Source organism: Balaenoptera acutorostrata, chromosome 2, assembly GCF_949987535.1.
Source record: "Balaenoptera acutorostrata chromosome 2, mBalAcu1.1, whole genome shotgun sequence".
NCBI classification, from domain to species: domain Eukaryota; kingdom Metazoa; phylum Chordata; class Mammalia; order Artiodactyla; family Balaenopteridae; genus Balaenoptera; species Balaenoptera acutorostrata.
In genome coordinates, this window is record NC_080065.1 from 95,599,192 (window position 1) to 95,618,752 (window position 19,561).

General features: G+C 37.5%; 1 protein-coding gene across 2 annotated transcripts in view; it reads right to left on the reverse strand.

Annotated features, from left to right (window-relative positions):
• The window catches only part of DCP2 (decapping mRNA 2), a 52,938-nt gene that overhangs the window by 15,781 nt on the left and 17,596 nt on the right, over positions 1–19,561 (reverse strand). For both annotated transcript variants that reach the window (XM_007192099.2, XM_007192098.3), the window contains exons 3-8: positions 17,958–18,085; positions 17,445–17,543; positions 4,431–4,583; positions 4,193–4,305; positions 3,986–4,093; positions 1,684–1,822 (exon numbers count right to left, since the gene is read on the reverse strand). In XM_007192099.2, the coding sequence (XP_007192161.1) occupies positions 1,684–1,822; positions 3,986–4,093; positions 4,193–4,305; positions 4,431–4,583; positions 17,445–17,543; positions 17,958–18,085 (740 nt within the window). The remainder of the gene's footprint in view (positions 1–1,683; positions 1,823–3,985; positions 4,094–4,192; positions 4,306–4,430; positions 4,584–17,444; positions 17,544–17,957; positions 18,086–19,561) is intronic.

Sequence of the window (19,561 nt, forward strand, 5' to 3'; positions counted from 1 at the left end):
GGATCCAGTTCCCTGACCAGGGATCCAACCCGGGCCCCCTGCATTGGGAGCGTGGAGTCTTAACCACTGGAACACCAGGGAAGTCCCTTTCATTCCTTTTTAAGGCCAAATAATATTCCATTGTATGTTTATTTTGTTTATCCATTAATCTGCTGACAGACACGTGGGTTGTTTCCACCTTTTGGCTATCATGAATAATGCTACTGTGAACACTGGGATATAAGTTACCTGTTTAAGTCCCTGCTTTCAATTCTTTTGAATATGAGCCTAGGAATGGAATTGCTGGGTCATATGGTAATTCTATGTTTAACGTTTTGACGAACCATCCAAACTGTTTTCCATGGCAGCTGCACCATTTTACATTCCCACCTGCAATGCACAAGGGTTCCAATTTCCCTACATTCCTGTCAACACTTATTATTCTCTATTTTTTTAATTACATTTTTATTACTTCATACCTAGCGGGTATTAATAGTATCTCACTGTGGATTTTTTTTTTTTTTAATTTATTTATTTTATTTTTATTTAATTTTGGCTGCGTTGGGTCTTTATTGCTGCAGGCGGGCTTTCTCTAGTTGCAGAGAGCGGGGGCTACTCTTCATTGCGGTGGCTTCTCTTGTTGCGGAGCACGGGCTCTGGAGCGCAGGCTCAGTAGTTGTGGCGCACAGGCTTAGTTGCTCCGCGGCATGTGGGACCTTCCCGGACCAGGGCTCGAACCTGTGTCCCCTGCACTGGCAGGCAGATTCTCAACCACTGCGCCACCAGGGAAGCCCCTCACTGTGGTTTTGATTTGCATTCTACTAATGATTGTGAGCATCTTTTCATGTGCTTATTGGCCATTTGTATATATTCTTTAAAGAAATGTCTATTCAAGGTGTCTACCCATTTTTTTAATTGGGTTGTTTTGTTTGTAGTTGAACTGTAGGAGTTCTCCATATATCCTGGATATTAATCCATTAGATATGTGATTTGCAAATTCTCCCATTCCATGGGCTGTCTCTTCTCTTTTGATAGTGATCTCTGATGCACAGAAGTTTTTAATTTTGATGAACCCAGTATATTTTTAAAAGAATGAACATAAAAAGAGTGGTACCCAAATAGATGGCTAAAGTAATAAAGACAGATAATACCATGGATTAGTAAGGATGTGGAACAAATGGAACTCTCATATATTTTGCTGGGGATATAAATTACTTGAGAATATTGTTTGCAGTATATACTCAAGAACATAGGCATATCCACTGCTCCAACATTTCTACCCAATTCTATATACCCAAAAGAACTGTGTATGTTCCTCAAAAGACATGTACAGAAATATTCATAGCAGTATCGTTTGTAAAAGCCCCAAAGTGGAAACAACAAACATGTCCACTAAGAGTAGAATGGATAAATAAACTGTAATATAATCATACACCAGAATACAACACAGTAATGAACCTTTCACTGGTAGCATATTTACCAAAATCAGATGTTAATTCATATTACTTGCTACACTGGATTAATACCAAAGCTGTAAAGGTTAAGGAGTCTCATCCCTACTTCAAATCACAAGTCAGAAACACAGGAGACCTGGATTAACAATTCAAAGCTCTAACAACTGTTAATCTGTAATTCCTCAACTCAGATACATTTCAAAGTTAAATGATCTAAAGTTATGAAAATCTTTAAATGTGTATCACTCACCTTTGCTTTTAAAAGGTCAGACATTTCAGAATGATTATTATTATATGGTTTTTGTTGCAGTGGTTGCCTGTGCTTTACCCACTGGTCACCAGGAGAACCTTCAGGAAATAATTGCTGACTGTGGCGGAATTTGGTTCGACTACACCAAGATTTAAAAAATAAAAATCAGATCAGAAAATTTGCACTTATAGTTTTTCTAACACCTGTTAGTTTATCTTACAGACTACAAATTTTACTTTATTTACTGTCTTTCTCTGCCCACTGGAGTATAAGTTCCATGAGGGCAGGGGATTCTTGTTGACTCTGTCTATCACTTTACCCCCAGCACCCAGAAGAGTGCCTAGCATTCCATATTTGTTGAATGAATTAATAATCTGTTATTTTTAATCCCAAAGTTTCCTAAACTTATTGATACCACTTCCTCCCTATAAATGATTGTACTTTTAAAAATCTGGGGAGTTCCCTGGCGGTCCAGTGGTTAGGACTCTGCGCTTCCAGTGCAGGGGGCACGGGTTCGATCCCTGGTTGGGGAACTAAGATCCCGCAAGCCGTGATGCATGACCCCCCCCCCGCAAAAAAAAACACAACTGAAGAAAATAATTCTTTCATAAATTTAATAAATTTAGTAATAAATTCAATAAATAAATCGAGTCAAAACAAACAAATGTCAGTGGATCTTCCTTCTTAACAGGACAGACAACTCAATTCTTTACTAGGATGCTTAAGTATGGAATTTGATCTGGCACAGGTCAGTTATGGACCCCGGCCATGCTGGAAGAGGATCTGAAAAATTAAGCTACATTGTACAGCAAAAAATTCAGGAGCTCAAAAACGATGGAGAAGCAAATTAAATAAAGATCCAGTCTCAAATACTTATGCAAAAGAAACCAACTGTAACAGTAGTTTGTAGTAAAGATAAGAAATCGTATTCTGTAGTACCACATACATGTGTAATACAGTCCAGAGTCACTGATCCCAAGATCCATATTATAGTAAGATTGTTTTTGAATATTTCAGAATCTGTCCCCTTTCCCATTTAAAAACTGTAATTAAATTGCAGACTCTCTACTCTTTCTTTAGACAAAATTCAGATATTTCCTCCAACACATCAATAGATGTTATTCTATATGCTAAAAACAGACACCACCCTGCCTAAGAAACCTGAAATTTGGTTAAAGAAGTTGCTTTATTGTCTCCTTATTCCATTCTCTAGGACCACAAACCCTAACACTGACTGAAAGATGTGGGAATCTTATCACACACTATGGTGGACAGATTCTCCCAAATATGAACAGTGACACAATTTCTTTTCAAACACTGTCACTATTTCATGACTTTTTAGTAGTGATTGGGTTTTTTTAATCTTGACTACATTCCTATCTACTTTACTCTTTTTCTTTTTTATTGCTTCCCTTATGTTTAGTAGTATATAATTTGGTGATTATAATCATAGATTCTGAAAGGCAGAAATGACCTTTCAAGGCATTTAGTCTAATCTCCTATCCTCATAAAATTCAACTAAAATGGAATATTCCGTATGTGTTTAAAAAATATTGACTGCAGATGTGGTTTACTCCTATTGTTTACTTTTTAAAGCTCTGGGATAAAAACAGAACACCTAAATTAGAGAAAGTATAAAAAGCAACTCTCTCTGAACCTAACAAAGGCAAAGTTCTAGCAAGCTGATTACAAATACATATACTTATTTAAGAAAATTACTTACTCAGCCTACTCTATAATTGTGATTTGGATACAATTACATTCCAACCAAGAAAATGCTCTTTGCAGTTCAGGTCCATGTAATAGTCACTCTTTATAATATACAGTCTAGGCTAGGGAAAGAAAAGAAGCAAGCCCAAGCCTTCACAGTGCTATCTTTCTGAACAAATTATACATACACCAGCATCCCTCATCTCCTCTACACAAAAACAAACTTCAATATATTCCCCCATTCAATCATCTTCAGAAACTCAATTATCTCTAAAGTAAAGATATGAGAACAGGGAAGTAACAGTATAAATACACATACAGAGGATTTTTTTCTTTTCCTCATATTCTATCTATCCATCTAAAAAGTTGATAAGCTCTTATGTATACCATTTTAAAATATGCCTGAAGCTCCTTTCCAACTTCAACTAAGCTCTCATCAAAAACCCTTAAAAAAAATTTCAATTATTTGTGAGACCAGTAACAAAATAGTACCTACAAAAAGGAAGCCAACACCTCTGCAAACTTTATAAGCAAAATGTCACTGTATTAAAAACTATCAAAATGTCAGAATCCTACACATATATTTCTTTACCTCAATTTTTCCACAGTGGGTTTAGCTGGTGTGCTACCAGCTGAGGAAAATCCATTGTCGCTATCTGAGGAATCGCCAAATCTTCGAGAAAGCCAGTCCCTTAATGGTCTAAGGAAACATTAAGAATTCAATTTTAAAACTTGGCTATGTAAAGAAACTCACCATCAGAATTTATGAAGTTTTGTATTTAAAGAAATACGAACATACCTGATAAAAGGAATGGCCATAAAAAATTTGTTTGGTGCCAAACCAAGTTTGGATTTTGGGGTCATATCATTTCTATGACAGGGCAATTTCTCAATGGAGAACCATTCAATGTTCTGAAACACAAGAAAATAATTCATTTTGTTAGTTATTTATTATCAAAGAGTTTCTAAAAGCAATTTCCTACATCATTTAATTGGTATACTGTCCAGCAATCTAAAAATACTTTTCAATTACATACCCGAATTTCTCTTCTGGTTTTCGGGTTAAATTTGGTATCTTTTGGAATCCCTGGAATGATGTACAAACGAGCAAGCTGGTCATTGATTCGAAGTTCAATGTAATCATCCTTACAAATATAATCTTTAATATCAAAACCAGTTTCTTCAAAGACCTGGAAATAACAAATTTGGATGATGATTTTCAAGTTCTGCTGTTAGACCTTCAGTTCATTAAAATTTGTTTATATCAAAGACAAAAATTCGGGACTTCCCTGGTGGCGCAGTAGTTAAGAATCTGCCTGCCAATGCAGGGGACACGGGTTCCTGCCAATGCAGGGGACACGGGTTTGAGCCCTGGTCCGGGAAGATTCCCACATACTGCGGAGCAACTAAGCCCGTATGCCACAACTACTGAGCCCACATGCCACAACTAATCAAGCCAGGGCGTCTAGAGCCCGAGCTCTGCAACAAAGAGAAGCCACCCCAATGAGAAGCCGGCGCACCGCAACAAAGAGTGGCCCCCACTCGCCGCAACTAGAGACAAGCCCACACGCAGCAACAAAGACCCAATGCAGCCATACATACATACATTCATTCATTTATTTAAAAACCACTAAGGAAAAAGTCAGAATACTTCAGGGTCTAGTTCTAGCTGTGCCTCTGTTGAACTGTTCACTATGGAAAAACCTCCTTGTATACCTGAGCCTAAGTTTCTTCACCTATTCAGTGAAGGGTAACGTGGGAAATTGTGACTTACAATAATATATATTTGGTCACTGTCCCCCTTTCTGGTACAAGATCTCCTAAAACCCTTGGAATGTCTTAAGTGACGAAAGCAAAAGTGTCTTTTTGTTATGTTAAGGTGACTTAGGAAGCCCACCTAAGGATTGAAGCTGGCGGCCAGGTGATTAAGAGGGCTGGAACTTTCAGCCCCTCCTCCCCCACACCTCCAGGGATTGAGCTCAATCACTAATGGCCAATGATTTAATCAATCATGACTATGAAATGAAGCCCCCCCTAAAAACCCAAAAGGAGAGTTTCTGGTTTGGTGAACACATGAAGATTTGGGCATAGCAGTGCCCTAGAAGAGAGCATGAAAGCTCCTTGCCCTTTCCCCATATCTTGCCCTATGTATTTATGTCTTCCATTTGGCTATTTCTGAGTTATATCCTTTTATTACAATAAACTGATAATCTACTAAGAAAAATGTTTCTGAATTCTGCGAATCACTCTAGCAAATTAATCAAACCCAAGGAGGAGGTCAGAAGCACAAATGACAACTTGGACTTGCGATTGCCATCTGAAGCAAAGGAGAGTCTTATGGGACTGAGCCCTTAACCTGTGGAATGTGATGCTATCTCCAGGTAGATAGTGTCAAAATTGAGTTGAATTGTAGGACACCCAGCTGATGTCCAAAACTTGCTTGCTGGTGTAGGGAAACGCCCCCTACACACACACACACACACACACACACACACACACACACACACACACACACACACACACACACACACACACACTATAATTGGGTCCAGAACCCTTACGATGTTAGAATACATCAGTGGTTCCCACTCTGTGGGAAGTCACTGGGAACTCCATATGGATTTTATTCACAACAACCACAAATCTACATGTATACCAAGCTACAGAATGAAAAGTGTCTTACACCAGCGGCTGGTTTCGTGAAAGACAATTTTTGGGCTGCGGGGTGGGGTGGGCGCCGCTCACCTCCTGCTGTGCAGCCTGGTTCCTAACAGGCCGCTGACCGGTCCCATTCCGTGGCCCAGGGGTTGGGAGCCCCCGTCTTTCACAAAGAAAATCATTTCTCAAACATGAAAACGGAATGTGATTAATACTAATATTTAAGTGGACAGATTCCAAGAGTATAGCTACAACCACATTTGCACATGTGTGTGTGGGGAGGTGTTGTAAATGCACGAAAAATGAGAACTAGTGAAGTGGATTAATGGTTCTAAAACTGCCTTTCCTCACCGTGCCTCAAGGACTACAGGGAGCGTAAATCTCAGGAATAAAATGTCACATCTAACCCTCATCTTTTCCTTCAGCCAGAGGACCCATCCTTAATTTGATTAAAATCCCAGGCTTCTGCTTAAAATTTAAAAACCACCGGTATCCTCTAGCCGTAAAGTTCTCCTTCAGATAACATTTGTGTTCTCTGACAAAGTCCTTCCCCACTTCACCCCCAAATGAAAAAGGCTTTGGAGCTTTAGTGTCTAGTAACCAGTGTGCATCTTTTACACTGGAGTTCGTTCCTCCTCTTCCCTCTAGTTTCAGCACATTCTAACCAATCAGTGGGACAGAACATGCACAGGCCTGAATCTCTTACAAGGTATGGGTGTGAAGGAGCTATTTCTATCCATTTTTTTTGTCTCTTCCCTCTTTCTCCTGCCAGTACATCTGACAAGGGAAAGGTGTATCTTTCTACCTTCCTCAATAAGGGCACATCTATACTTGTCTCAAACATGTGTAGACTGTAGCTCCCAATTTAAGCTCCTCTACGACACCTAACTCATTTCTGTATACTCCCAATTATGCTAAACCTTTTCCTAATTTTAAGAACTAGGTGAATATACTTACTTGAAAACTGCTCTATGGTATATAGAAAAAGCAGACATTATTTGTATTTCCTACTTCTGGAAATGACAGAGTGGGAACATAAATACAGATATGCTACCAAAAAGAAAAAAAGTTTTCTTTTCCAAATAAAATTCCAAAATAAAATTCTTTTTTTTTTCCCTTGTGGCTGAACCACTACGGGTTTTTTTTTTTTTTAAGGAATTTTTTTTAATTGGAGTAAAATTGCTTTACAATGTTGTGTTAGTTTCTGCTGTACAATGAAGTGAATCAGATATATGTATATCTATATCCCTTCCCCTTCTTGGACAGAATAAAATTCTGAAGCCTCAGTGATAGAGATTTCGTAGTTTCCCACATCCCCAAATCTTAACATTTATATACATAAGACAATGTAATTAAACCACCAATTGTGGATTTATTTCACAACTCATGTATGCTATCTGGAGTGAAAGTCCAGATACTCTGGTTTTCCTTTTCTTTGCAACTAAGGTCTACCCTACTCTACTGCTTCAGACATAGCTTAAAAAAATTTTTTTTAATTGTAAATCAATCGGGATGGATATTAGATTTATAACTGTAACAATTAGGGCTGGTTTACCTGAAAGTTTACACATCATTGACATAAAATTGTTTCTCTTCAAAGTTTCCATTAAAAAGGTCAAAAGGGAAGACAAACCAGAAGACATTCACAATACACTCAAATCCAGACTATATTAAAAAGTCCTATATATCCACAGGACAAGTAAACCAACTTTTTAAAAAAATGGGTAACATGTAAGTGGGTACTTAATAAAAGAGGACATTCAAATGGCCAATAAGAATATGACAATGTGGTCAACATCATTACACTTCAGAGAAATATAAATTAGAAGCACAATGACAGACCATTACATTCCCATGAGAATGGCTAAAATTTTTTAAAATTGAGATATAATTAACATTATATTAACTTCAGATATACAATATAATAATTAACTTTTTGTATATATTGAGGAATGACCATAAAATTTTTCCCAGTTTTACTGATATAATTAATATATATTATTGCTTAAGTTTAAGGTGTACAGCTTAACGATTTGACTTACATATACTGTGAAATGATTACTCCAAGTAAGTTTAGTTAGCATTCATCATCTCATATACATACGATAAAAAGAATAAGCAAAAAAAAAAAAAAAAAAGTTTTTTTTTTTCATTGTAATGAGAACTCTTAGGATCTACTCTCTGAGCAACTTTCATACATATCATACAGGCAGTGTTAACTATAGTCATCATGTTGTTCACTACATCCCTAGTACTTATTTATCTTCTAACTCAGTTTGTGCCTTTTGACCACCTTCTTACAATTCTCCTCTACATGCACACACCCTCTGATAACCACAAATCTGATCTCTCCCTCTATGAGTTTTGTTTTTTCAGATTCCACATATAAGTGAGACCATACAGTACCTGTCTTTGTCTGACTTATTTCATTCTGCATAATGCTCTCAATGTCCATCCATAGCGCAAATGGCAGGATTCTTTTCTTTTTTTTTTTTAACAGCTGAAATATATTCCATTGTGAATATAACATACCACATCTTCTTTAACCATTCATTGATGAACACTTAGGTTGTTTCCATGTCTTGGCTGTTGTAAACAATGCTGCTATGAACATAAGAATGCAGATATCTTTTCAAGTTAGCATTTTCATTTCCTTCGGATATATTCCCACTAGTGGAATTGGTGGATCATATGGTAGTTGTAATTTAATTTTCTGAGGATCCTCCATACAGTTTTGCATAGTGGCTGTACCAGTTTACAATCTCAGTAACAGTGAACAAGGGATCCCTTTTCTCCACATTCATCTGTCTTTTTAAGGTGGCCATTCTAACAGGCATAAGAGATATCTCATTGTGGTTTTGATTTGTATTTGCCTAATAACCTAGTGATGTTGAGCATCTTTTCACATACCTCTATCTTCCATTCCATTAGCCATTCCTCTATCTTCTTTGGAAAAATGTATATTCAGGTCTTTTGCCTATTTTTTAATTGAATTATTTGTTGAGTTGTATGAGTTCTTTATACATTTTAGCTATTAACCCCTTATCAAATATATGGTTTGTGAGTATTTTCTTCCATTCTGTAGGCTGTCTTTCTACTTTGTTGACTGTTTCTCTTGCTGTACAGAAGCTTTTGGGTTGATGTAGTTGCACTTGCTTATTTTGGTGCTTATGCTTTTGGTGTCATAGTCAAAAAATCATTGCCAAGACCCATGTCAAGGAGTTTTTATCCTGTTTTCTTCTAGGAGTTTTATAGTTTCAGGTCTTACATTTAAATTTAAGTCGTTAATCCATTTCAAGTTAATTTCTGTGAGTGGTGTAAGACAGGGGTCTAGTTTCATTCTTTTACATGGGAATATCCAATTTCCCCAGCACCATTTACTGAAGAGACTTCTTTTCTCCATTGAGTTTTCTTGGCTCCCTCTTCAAATATTAGCTGACCATATATGTGTGGGTTTATTTCTGGGATCTCAGTTCTATTCCATTGATCTATATATTTGTCTGTTTTTATACCAGTGCCATACTGTTTTAATTACTATAGCTTTATAGTATAGCTTGAAATCAGGCAGTGTGATGCCTTCCACTTTGTTCTTCTTTCTCAGGATTGCTTTGGCTATTCGGAGTCTTTTGTGGTTCCATATACATTTTAGAATTTCTTTTCTCATTCTGTAAAAATAATGTCGTTGAAATCTTGATAGGGATCACACTGAATCTAGAGATGGTTTTTGGCAGTAATGACATTTTAACAATATTAATTCTCGCACTCCATGAACATGGGATAAAAATTTTTTAATTGGTGATTCTATGTGTAGGTCAGGACAACTAGAACTCTCATATGTGGGTGGTGGGAATGTAAATTGGTTCAACCACCTGGAAAACCATTGGCAGTAGATATGCAACTTCCCTATGACTCAATAATTCCACTCCTAGAGAAATGAAGGCTTATTTTCCTCAAAGGACATGTACAAGAATATTTACAGCAGTTTTATTCTGAATAGCCAAAAACTGGATACAATCCAATGCATAAGAGAATGGATAAACTGTGTTATATTTGTACACTGGAATATTACAAAGAGCAATTAAAAAGGACCAGCTGCTAATATACACAACAACATAGATGAATCTCACAGGCATTATACTGAGCCAAAGACATAAAACACAAAGAATAACTATTGCAAAATCCTAATTATATGAAGCTCAAGAACGGGCAAAACTAATCAATGGTGATAGAAGTCAAGATAGTGGTTCCCTTCAGGAAATGTGGGGAAAAGTAGGCATTGATTAAGAAGGGGCAGGAAAGAATCTTCTGAGGTGCTAGAAATATTCTTTGACCTAGGTGGTGGTTTCACAGGTATATACATATATAAAAATGAATAACCTATTAAGATTAGTGTATTTTATGTTCTTATCCTCCAACAAAAAAAGTTTTAAAATAACTTTACATAGTTCTTAATTCTATTTTTACAGTTATTCCCTTTAACTACCTTCTTTGAATAATACCTTAAAATCAGAAATTAGTATACATACCAGTCACGTATGTCTGTATAATAATTAGAAACTATGCTAAAGGTAAACTGTATATTCTAAGTTCCTTGTGAGCAGAGCCTGTTACCAAACAGAATCTAACTGAATACATGCTTACTAAAACAAGTATTGGAGGACTGAGGGGCTGTTTCAGATTAGAGACTGAAAACATAACAATTAAATGCAAATACAGTGCATGAGCCTGGATAGGATCCTGGATGAGGAGGGGGTGGAAACTGCAGAAAAAGGCCATAATGGATCAACTAGTAAATATGAATATGAATTGTCCGTTAGGTAACAGAACCTATCAATGTCCCACTCCTGAATTTGATAATTACACTGTGATTATATACGAGAACTTCCCACTTCTTAAAATTTACATGCGTAAATAATAAGGGGTTAAGGGGCATTTTGTCTGCAATTTACTCCTAAAGTATTTAGCAATAATAATAAAAACCATTCACCCATATGTATCAAAAGTAATAAAGCAAATATGGCAAAATATTACCAGGTGAATCTATTCTTTATATTATTCTTACTATTTTTCTCTATACTTGAAATTCTCTCAATAGTAACACAATTTTAAAGAGTAACATGTAATTAATGTTCAGGTTTTTCTAGTGCATTCATTCAAATATATCCTGTGTGCTTAGTAAGTGGCAGGTACCGTCCTAGGCACTGACTTCAGAAATGAATAACGCAAGTGCTGCTCTTTAAAGAGCTCCATCTAAAAAAGAAATGATAACTGCAATATGATATACGTGCCAAAAGGTAGGTGGGTGCTATGGGAGTACAGAATCAGGGTGCCTAACTCAGCCTTGGTTACAAGTAAGGTGTGGTTGTGAGTTGGGGTGGTCACCTCTGGAAGGCTGTCATGGGCAGCATCCTATTCTGCTGGATACACTTGAGCTAGGACTTGAAAGATGAACAGAAGTTTGCCAGATAGACAAAAAGAAAAAGACATTCCATTCAGATAGCTGGGAATGGCTACAGCTGAAGAATTATATGAGAGGAAATGGTACAACATGAGGCCATCAGCCTAGTTTAACAAAGGCAGCTTGAAACCCTGTACAACTAAACTTAGAATAAACATAATATAGTGACAGACCTCTTAATTCTAAAAGTGATAGACTGATTTACCTCTAAAATTAGGTATTCATTCTCAACAAATATTTACCAGGAAAAAATTTTAATAGCTCACTTACATGTATAGACAACAAATATAAAAATTTTAATACCATACCTCTGTGTATCAAATCCATTCCTGTATTATAATACAGACTTAATGTTCCTGGCACATGGAATAGGACTAATATCTCAAATTATATCAGATAAAAATCTCTACATAAGAGTAAAGAAATGTGCTACCCAAAGAACACCAGCATAGACAATGAAATCCTCTGGGTAAAATCTATGTCCTATAAGCCTACAAGAGGTAGAATAAACCAATAGTTCCTCTGTACAAATTCCATCAAGATTAAATCACATAAATGCATATATTAAAGTAAGCTTTATTAGAATAAAATATGTTGTTCTGACAAATAATAAGCAACAATATGAAATCCTGAAACCACAAGTGAACTGTCAAGTATTCCTTGTTCTCAAAAACAGTTGGTGTTTCACCGCAACTGATAACAAAAATATACTAAGGTTATCCTAATATAGCCTTTCAATAATATCTAGAAAACACTTTTCATATCCCTGTCCTAAATCTACTTCACTGAATACAAGTGATCAGAAATAGGGACCTCCCTGGTGGCGCAGTGGTTGAGAATCCACCTGCCAATGCAGGGGACACGGGTTCGAGCCCTGGTCCGGGAAGATCCCACATGCCACGGAGCAACTAAGCCCGTGAGCCACAACTACTGAGCCTGTGCTCTAGAGTCCGCGAGCCACAACTACTGAGCCCACGTGCCGCAACTACTGAAGCCCGTGCGCCTAGAGCCCGAACTCTACAACAAGAGAAGCCACCGCAATGAGAAGCCCACGCACAGCAACGAAGAGTAGCCCCCGCTCACTGCAACTAGAGAAAGCTCGCGTGCAGCAATGAAGACCCAACATCGAAGACCCAATGCAGCCCAAAATAAACAAACAAATTAATTAATTAATTTTTTAAAAAAGTGATCAGAAATAACCCAATTAACAAAGGTGAACCAAGAGGTCAAAGAGAAGACTGGAAATTAATAAGTGAGATGGCCCTTAGCTTTCTATTGACCATTATTCATACCTTCTCCCTGAGAAGCCTGCTTGCCACTGCTTCTTTTAGCTCGGTCCACAAACACAGCCATTACAGGATGTGTCAAATTCTGCTGTAGCGTAACAAAACACCTCTATACAGCCATATATGGTGAAATAACAGTAATATAATTATAATAAACCAAATTAAAATGTTATTAAGCAACCTAAAATAAAGCTAAGCATCCATGGAAGAACTGAGTAACTTAAAAACAAGAGAAAAAGTGCTTAAGACATCAGCCTAAGTCTAACTAATGGTAGCTAGAAAATGAGGGCAACACCTCTCCATATATGTTAATACAAGTGAAAATGAAAAGAAAAAATGTAATATTAACATAAACTCCTATAAATGGAATAACTATCTGGTTTTCAACTAAGACACTGGTGGTTCGTCCCTCCCTCAAACAGTGTTGCTTTTATTATACTGCAGTACCACCAAGTGGCAGAAGGATACACTGCAACTCTAGCACTGCTAGTTGAATACTTCATCACTCAAAAATGGCAACTACTATGGATTGAACCCTCCAAAATTCTTATGTTGAAGGCCTAACCCCCAATATGACTATTTGGAGATAGGGTCTCTGAGGAGGTGTTACAGGTTAAATGAGGTCATATGGGTGGGGCTCTAATCCAATAGGGCTAGTGCCCTTATGAAAAAGAGGAGATGCCAGCACACTAGCTCTCGGGGCACTCACACAGGCATCTGGCAAAGGCCACGTGAGCACGCAGAGAAAAGGCAGCCAACTGCAAGCCAGGATCAGAGTCCTCACCAAGAAGCCAATCAGCAGGCAGCTTGATCTTAGACCTCCCAGCCTCCAGAGCAGTAGAAAATAAATTTCTATTGTTTAAGCCACCTAGTCTGTGGTATTTTGTTATGGCAGCCTGAGTGGACTAATACAGAAATGCTCCACCTTAATCCCAAAACTTTTCTCTTTATGAAAAAAGTATTCACTTAAAAATCAGGAATAAAAGTCAAAAGACTTGCCTTTAAAACTTCTAGCCTCAAAATTTACAGAAATTAAAGTTAAACCTTTTTTGACAAGTTCCTTTATCAGCTAAAAGAGACTATTATTTAGATCAGAAAGGTTAGAAGTTAGGATTAATTCTTATTATCAAAGGGAACATTTTTTTCCCTGAAATTAAAGGACTGCGGTTCCTAAGTATGCTTGTGCTTTCCTCAGAGCAAGACAAAAACTCTAAAACAGGGGGGGGCTTCCCTGGTGGCGCAGTGGTTGAGAATCCGCCTGCCAATGCAGGGGACACGGGTTCAAGCCCTGGTCTGGGAGGATCCCACATGCCACGGAGCAACTAGGCCCGTGAGCCACAATTACTGAGCCTGCGCATCTGGAACCTGTGCTCCGCAACAAGAGAGGCCACGATAGTCAGAGGCCCGTGCACCGCGATGAAGAGTGGCCCCCGCTTGCCACAACTAGAGAAAGCCCTCGCACAGAAACGAAGACCCAACACAGCCATAAATAAATAAATAAATAAATAAATAAATATTAAAAAAAATCTATTAAAAAAAAAGCAGTTCTCTTAACTTGCTGTTTAAAACAGGGGGAAAAAATTCATATTGATCCTACAGAAAGGTAAATGTTATTAGGAAATAGATAGATGTACTTAAAAATCACAAATTCCTTCTGTTTTCATCTGTGTGTGTTTAGAAATTCTCACCCATTTACAAATATTTCTTAACTGCCTATATAGCAGTCAAGAACATGAACTCCAGAACCCAAATACCCAAATATCTCTGTTTTGCTGTAAGACCGTGAGCATGTTACTAAACTGCTCTGTTTCAGTTACCCCCACCTGTAAAATGGAGATAACAATTTCCCATAATGGCTGTATCTTTCCCCACAGGATTCTCTTTAGATCTTACAATTCCCACTCCATTCTCCCACTTCCCATCGCTCCAAGAATAAATTTTATTTACTTTCTTACAAATTACAGTGATCCACAGTCATTACTGAAATCAGCACCACATCGATAGGACAACTTTTTATCTTAGTATCCCAGAGCAGAGAACAAACAAGATAAACCAAAGTGAAAACTGTCTCAGTTCACAGGTTAACTTACTCTTTTACCCTAAATATCCTATTTCTGCATCATCCTGACTCTTTATAATACAGTGCATAAAACTCATCAGATGGAGGTTTCCAGCACTCTTGGGTCTAGGGTCATTCTTCAGTTTTTCCAAGGTTAGGTATTTGATTCCTCCAAGAAGACCCAATTACAGAGACAGCTCATTTCACACAATTTAGCCTAAATTTCTGTTATTCCAGTTATTATCTTTTCTGGACCTGGGCAACTATCTCACTACCGTAGGACTAGTCTAACTCCACGTTTAAGATCTACAGATCAATTCCTCTAAGTAGGATGCTATGGTTCCCATTTTGTCCTTCCTTATAAGCAAGATGACTACAAAAATGAAGGCATAAAAAGGGAAGACTTTACAAGTACTCTGTTTCATCTCCTGCCATCTACAGAAAAGAAAGGAAAAGCTCTTAGAGGATGTGGCAATTCCTCATCTGCTTCCTAAATAGCTTTCGATTTTAAAGGGTGGGCATAAACCTTCACCTACTTGTACATAAAAGCTTTGTCTATACGCTGTTGCAAATACTTGCTTAGATAAGTTGTTCCATACTCAATTTAAAATGCAGCAATTTTCAATCATTTTGAAAATCTTACTCCAAAGTAAATAACTACTTACAGTTTTTCTACAGTAAATAACCACTAGTGGTTTATAAGAATTTTAACTATTATCCCTCACTAATAATTATACCCAAACTTAAATGAGGCAGTGAACACTGCCGCAGGAAAACAATGAGTCAAAAAATAAATAAGGCAAGAGATCCATATAAAATATGTCACAAAATACATACTGCCATCTCAAAAAAAAAAATCTCAAAATTCAATCACCACCAGCTTAGATTCTAAAGATATCACTTTTAGTTATGAAGATCTTGTTTCTAGTTATATCTGGGACTTCCCTGGTGGTCCAGTGGTAAAGAATCCGCCTTCCAATGCAGGGGACACGGGTTCAATCCCTGGTCAGGGAACTAAGATCCCACATGCCACGGGAAAACTAAGCCCGCGTGCCACAACCACTGAGCCCGGGCACCTCAACTAGAGAGCCCATGTGCCCTGGAGCCCGCGCACCACAACTAGAGAAGAGAAAACCTGCACGCCGTAACTAGAGAGAAGCCAGCACACAACAAAAAAAAGATCACACATGCCTCAATGAAGATCCCGAGTGCCGCAACTAAGACCCAACGTAGGCAAAAAAATAAATTAATTAATTTAAAAAAATTTTATGTCTTACAGAGACTTACCCAAAGTCTCTAGGCTATTGAACAACATATACTAAAACTGTACTAGAACAAAAACCTTTCAACTCCTAGGCCAGTTCTCTTTCCATTTTATCATACTTCCTCATAGCTCAACTTCTCAAATGTCAAGGACAAGGTGTAATGTTATAGATTAGGAACTAATAAATAAGAATACAGTATACAATATATCACAAGGTACTATACAGTTAAGGCCAAGTGAATGATAAAGACAGCAATTGCTATTAAAGTTCAGATTACTGTGGGCTACAGCTGACTGGTTACATTTTAAAATAAACAGAATTTAGGGACTTCCCTGGTGGCACAGCGGTTAAGACTCCGTGCTCCCCATGCAAGGGGCCTGGGTTCTATCCCTGGTCAGGGAACTAGATCCCACATGCATGCCGTAACTGAGAGTTCGCATGCCACAACCAAGGAGCCCAAGTGCTGCAACTAAGGAGCTGGCAAGCCGCAACTAAGGAGCCCACCGGCCACAACTAAGACCCAGCGCAACCAAATAAATAAAAATAAATAAATAAATAAAAACAGAATTTAAAGAAGAATGAACTTCCTTATTTTACAAACAAAGAAACTCAGGCCCTGTATACAGAGCTAGTTGGTGGCAGTCCTTTAGGGAAAAAGAGTAATTTGAGCTGGGTCTAGAAAGATACCTAGATAAGACTTGAATAGGCAGGAGGAAGAGAGGACTTTCCAGGTAGGGAAATCACATATGCAAAAGCTTAGAGGCTGAAACAAATCAATCAAATTCAGAGACCAAAGAATTCATTCTTTTGACTAAGAATAAAGAAAGATAAATTTAGGAATGGCTAAGTTTTGTGTTGGGGGTAGGGGAGGGAGTTTCGATACTTAATTAAACTTCATCCTATAGGCAGTGGGAGGACACTAGAGTGGGTTTTGAGCAACAAACATAAATTTCTTAGAAAAGCCCAAATTGTGCATTTGTCTGGAAGCCAAGACTATAAACATAAAACAAAGGTTATAATAGCCAAAATATTTAACCAATAACAAATCCAATTCTAAAAGGAAAGGTGGAGAAGATATCATCTAAAAAAACAGTTAAATAATAGAATAAAAAATGAACAATGAAAGAAAATGGAAACAAATGAGAGAAGAATAAATGATAGATGTGGACAAATGAATCAACAGTTACATTATAAAAGATGTTACTTCATGCAGTCAAGTTCTGGAAAGAGGATTAAATGATCCAAACAAGTTAGTCTCCATGGCTAAAAAAACACACTCAAAGCATAACCACCAAATGTTACTGTTTCAAACTGCAATAACTCACCTCTCTAGCAGCACAATCATGAGGAGCTTCTTCTTTATTTACTTTTCCTTTTGGAAATCCCCAGCCTGATTTTGCTAGGTACCCCTGAACCAGTAATACCTACAAAACAATCAGAGGTAAAAATAAAACTTGCCCTCCTTTCCCATGTTCCTTTCTAAAAGCCAAAAGTGCTTTTCTCCTTACTTCAGGTAACTGTTATCACCAGTAATTTTACTTGGTTAACTATCTTCCAGGAAGCTAAATATACTATTACTTTTCCTGTGAAGAAAGGCATTCTGTCCATTTTAAAGTATTTCTTCAAAAATCAAGTGATTCCTTTGCAATAAGCCATGCTGCAACAAGTATAAATTATTAAGACCCAGAATGCAGATGAAATATACAAAATCTGGCCTTTTATCACTAAAATCTAAGTATATTTTTAAAACCTCAGTTCAGAACATTATAAAAACAACATATTAGGATGAAAACAGCTGATCACCATTTCACTAAAAATCTTTTATTACTCTCACTCACATTTTCAAGTGTCTCATCAAGAATAATTGCACCATATGTTGGCACTCCCATTTTATATTCCTTCCATTCATCCAAAATTTTTTCCACATCTTCACCTTGAGGCAGCAAAAATGGACAATGACTGAAGAGTATACATTGTGTTAAGGAAGCTACTTTCTCCCTTAATACAGCTTAAGCACTTATACACATAAAGAGATCTATTTAAATCAACTGTGTATTTTACATGAAATTACTCGTATCTTCACCTCACTTAAGTTTATCCTTCTTGCTTTTGTCTTTTCACATTTGTTTTCTCTTGAACAAGCCATTGCTAACTTCTGCATTTAGCCTAGACACAAATCAAGTAAATTGTGAATACTCAAATACTCTGGCTCCCTAAGTTAACACAAATAAATTCAGGACCATGTGAACACTTAGAATAATTCTTGTTAAGTGGGTCGAATTCATCATATTAAGAGTCAACAAAAAAAAAAAAAAAAAAAAAAAAAGAGTCAACAGATACTGAAACTGACAGCAAGAAATATAAGCACAGTACACATATACTGGTAAGAGGTAGGAACCATCAGAATAAGTGAAAGTGGGAATTCCCTGGTGGTCCGGTGGTTAGGGCTCCGCACTTCCAGTGCAGGGGGCAGAGGTTCAACCCCTAGTCGGGAACTAAGATCCCACAAGCCTCAAGGCCAAAAAAAAAAAAAAAAAAGAGTAAGTGGAAGTGGCTAACTCTGGGAAGCAGAACTAGGGATAACGTATACCACTCTACATTGCCGAATTTCTTTACCATGTATATATATTGCTTTCATAATTTAAAACATTTTTAAGATGAAGATTTATTAAGGATTATAGAGAAAGGTAAATATGGGTTTTAAGGAAAGTATGGCCTGTTTCAAAAGAAACTGGGTATGCCTCCCCAAAATTGGGCTGAGTAAAGTAAGTTTTTTTTTTTCAAGTAAATAAAACCTAAACCTGGGCTTCCCTGGTGGTGCAGTGGTTGAGAATCTGCCTGCCAATGCAGGGGACACGGGTTCGAGCCCTGGTCTGGGAAGATCCCACATGCCGCGGAGCAACTGGGCCCGTGAGCCACAACTACTGAGCCTGCGCGTCTGGAGCCTGTGCTCCGCAACAAGAGAGGCCGCGATAGTGAGAGGCCTGCGCACCGCGATGAAGAGTGGCCCCCACTTGCCGCAACAAGAGAGAGCCCTCGCACAGAAACGAAGACCCAACACAGCCAAAAATAAATAAATAAATAAATAAACTTATTTTTTTTTTTAAAAAAAAAAAACCTAAACCTGTAAAGTATATGCTCAGGCTTCCAATACTCCATGCTACCAAATGCCTCATCACTACAGCACTGCTAATTATGAAAACTGTGGGGAAAATTGTAATTTATGATAGCGTTTCTCAAATGGAGGACATTCTCAAGGGTCTTCAAGTCCTCTATGAAAACTTACATATTCTGTCTTTTCATTTTTATGTTAATGTAAAGGCATGTAATATGAGCATATTTTCAATCATTTGGATGATCTCATCCATCAAGTACTACACTACTTGATTTTAGAGACCATATTGGTACTAGCACTTTAACTGCTGTGGGCTACTAAAAACGG